The 3,251-nt window shown below is 36.2% G+C and overlaps 1 protein-coding gene across 1 annotated transcript; it reads left to right on the forward strand.

Annotated features, from left to right (window-relative positions):
- The first annotated feature begins 1,743 nt into the window (after positions 1-1,743).
- LOC123524250 (craniofacial development protein 2-like) lies at positions 1,744-3,012 on the forward strand. The gene has a single exon (XM_045302315.2). The coding sequence runs from the start codon at positions 1,744-1,746 to the stop codon at positions 3,010-3,012; it is 1,269 nt and encodes a 422-aa protein (XP_045158250.2).
- The last annotated feature ends 239 nt before the right edge of the window (positions 3,013-3,251 follow it).

Here is a 3,251-nt window from a genome sequence, read left to right on the forward strand (position 1 = left end):
TTTAATTAGCGCTGCATTGTATATTCGTTCATTAGTTTGGTTGGTTGTAGATGTTCTTCTAAACAATATTGATCGTTTCTGAACGTCAGTCCAACTGCAAATTCTGAACTTCAACCAAAACGTGCTGTAAGATATTTTCCAAACATGTTGTTTAGTTCGTGCTCTTAGAAATAGTTTAAAGACACTGATTCTGGTATGCAAGGTATGTGGCTTATGGTCTGCATATTGGCAGTAAGAGCCAATATACAAGACTGGACGATTGATAGACTTGCTTCTGTTTATCATATTAAGCTACTGTATAGCTACTGTGCAGTGCATAGATTGCATGTGATATTTTTCACCTTTATAGCAAACCAGTTCTCACTTTTATAACGAGTTTAGAAAGCCTGATTAAATTGGGACAAAACAAACAAAGTGATAAAACACAACAGCATATTTATTTTTCAATTAATCAAGCTTTATAAACAATTATATCTCATTATTGCTTGATTTTTATCAAAAAAATGAAGAAAATGCATTCAGGCACCTTTTAAAAAATAATGAATAATTCGTCTATAAATAAATCATGTGTATTTTGAACAATTATATCTGTTTATTGCTGGATTTTATCATGAAGGTCCATATTTTTTATTTTTGTTAATTGAAAATGCAACTGAGCGCTTCTTTAATTTCTAATAAAATCCAGCAATATTCAATTTTTCTGTGTTTTATTTTGTTTCTTAGATAAAAAGATCATAGTTAATTAATAATTGGAACAAAAATTCTTGTAAGTTCTCTTCATGATATTTAAATAATTATTTCATTTTTCATTAAATAAAGGTGAGAGTTTTCTAAAATGGTGAGAATTGTCTTGATGCAAGAATAATAATTTTATTGGCCAGGACATTACTCAACAAGAATGAGCAATTAAAATTAGTATATTATCAATTAAAATAGTTTTGTGTATAATCTGAAAAAAGCTGCATTTCAATCAGTGAAATGTATAGCACTGGAAGTAACCAATTATCTTTACATATCAATAAAATTTATGATCCTCTGACATGGACTACATGTCAAGTCTACATGGGTTTTATGGACCCTTATCAGACTGGACCAGACAGGATCCTGTTTATTGGGGATTAAAGTGTCTAGCTTTTAGGGGGGGGGGGGGGGGGTCACTTATATAGGAGATTTTCTTTGCCTTTAAATAAGCATTCAGACTGCAGCCAGTTCCGTTTTTCTGGTTCTTTTGAGATTATGGAATGCATTCAGTTTTACTATGAACCTAACTTGGAAGGACGGTGCATAGCAGAACCTTCGTATATAGAGATAAAAGTGTGTATTGTGTGACACTAAGAAACAAATCAAACATTGACTCGGACACAAATCAAACATTGACTCGAAAAAGTGTTAGAATTACAATGTATGTATATTCATGTGTAGTGGCGAAAGGCGAGTCTCCAGCGCCTTTAAATAACTGGAACCCGTGACTAAGGGAAGGACACCCCGACAGAAAAACTACCGGCCCTCCAGGTTAGGGGGTTTCCTGCATGGCTAATCACCAGGCAGTGTAAAAGATTTGCGATTACGGAAACCTTAAATGCGCAAATCGCACAGCGGGTTGTTCACTCAACAGATGTGGATAATTCCAGTACAGAGGACAGCATGACGCAAGTGGATGAAAGCCTTACGGAAGTCCACAGGCCGACGTCCCTATGTACGCCGAAAGACATTCTTAACATTGGATGCTGGAACGTAAGAACCATGTACAGCACTGGAAAAACAGCTCAAGTCGATCAAGAGATGAGCAGATACAACATAGATATACTTGGACTAAGTGAAGTTAGATGGCCCCATAGCGGTAAAACAGCACTGCAATGTGGGAAAGTAATTCTGTACTCGGGCAGAGACGATGCGTCACATCAAGAGGGAGTAGGAGTGATGTTATCGGCGAAAGCAAAGAAGTCCCTAATGGAGTGGAAACCAATCAGCGAGAGATGTATGTATGCTAGACTATACACCACCACCCTAAAAATCAGCTTGATTGTAGTATATGGACCAACGAACGATAACACCGAAGAAGCAAAAGAACGTTTCTTAGCACAACTACAAGATGTTCTTTCAACTGCTCCAAAATATGACATCAAAATAATTATGGGTGACTTTAATGCAAAGGTCGGAAGTAACAACAAGACACATGAAAATGTAATGGGAAAACATGGTATGGGCAACAGAAATGACAATGGTGAAAGTTTACTTGAATTCTGCGGAATAAACAACTTAGTGATCACAGGAACCATATTTCCTCACAAACTACGACACAAGATCTCTTGGATTTCACCAGATGGTAGAACTGAAAACCAGATAGACCATCTATTGATTTCGAAACAACACAGAACATCAATTATGGATACAAGAGCAATGAGAGGGGCTGATGTCAGCAGTGATCATGAACTTATCCGAAGTAAAATTAGAATCAAGCTGAGGAAACCAAAACAAAAGGCAAACACATGCAGAAAGAAATATGATACCACCAAATTACAGCAGCCAGAGAAAAGAAGAGCTTTCTCATTAGAACTCAAAAACAGGTTTCAAGTTTTAGAGGAATTAGACAGCGTTGAAAACATATGGGAATCCATGGAAAAAGGATATATTGAAACAGCAAACAACATCCTACGAATAAAGGAAAATGGTCAAAAACCTTGGATTAGCAAAGACTCATGGAAACAAGTTAATGCAAGAAAGCATTTAAAGCAGCAAATTACAAACTGCAAATCTGAAAGGCTGAAGAACAACTTAAGATCTCAATATGCAGAAAAAGACAAAAAGGTCAAGAATAGCATGAGAAATGACAAAAGGAAGTGGACTGAAGACCTTATATCGCAAGCAGAAAGAGCAGCTAACTACGGACACATGAACACAGTCTACGAAATTACAAGGGTCATAAGCAATGAGAGAAAGAACACAACACCCATAATAAAGGATAAGACAAGCAAAGTATTAAGAAACCAGAATGATCGTTTGACGAGATAGAAAGAACACTTCGAAGAAGTCCTTAACCGCCCACAGCCTGAAAATCCACTTGATATCAGAAATGAAAACAATACACTTGAAAATATAGATACTGATCCCATACGGAAAGATGAGATAACCAAAGCCTTAATGAAATTAAAGAATGGTACATCTTGAGGAATGGATGACATAACAGCAGAGATTCTAAAAGCAGACACAGAAACAACATCAGTCTACTTAGTGAAATTATTTAAAGCTAT

Source organism: Mercenaria mercenaria, chromosome 1 (genome assembly GCF_021730395.1).
Source record: "Mercenaria mercenaria strain notata chromosome 1, MADL_Memer_1, whole genome shotgun sequence".
In the NCBI taxonomy this organism is placed as follows: domain Eukaryota; kingdom Metazoa; phylum Mollusca; class Bivalvia; order Venerida; family Veneridae; genus Mercenaria; species Mercenaria mercenaria.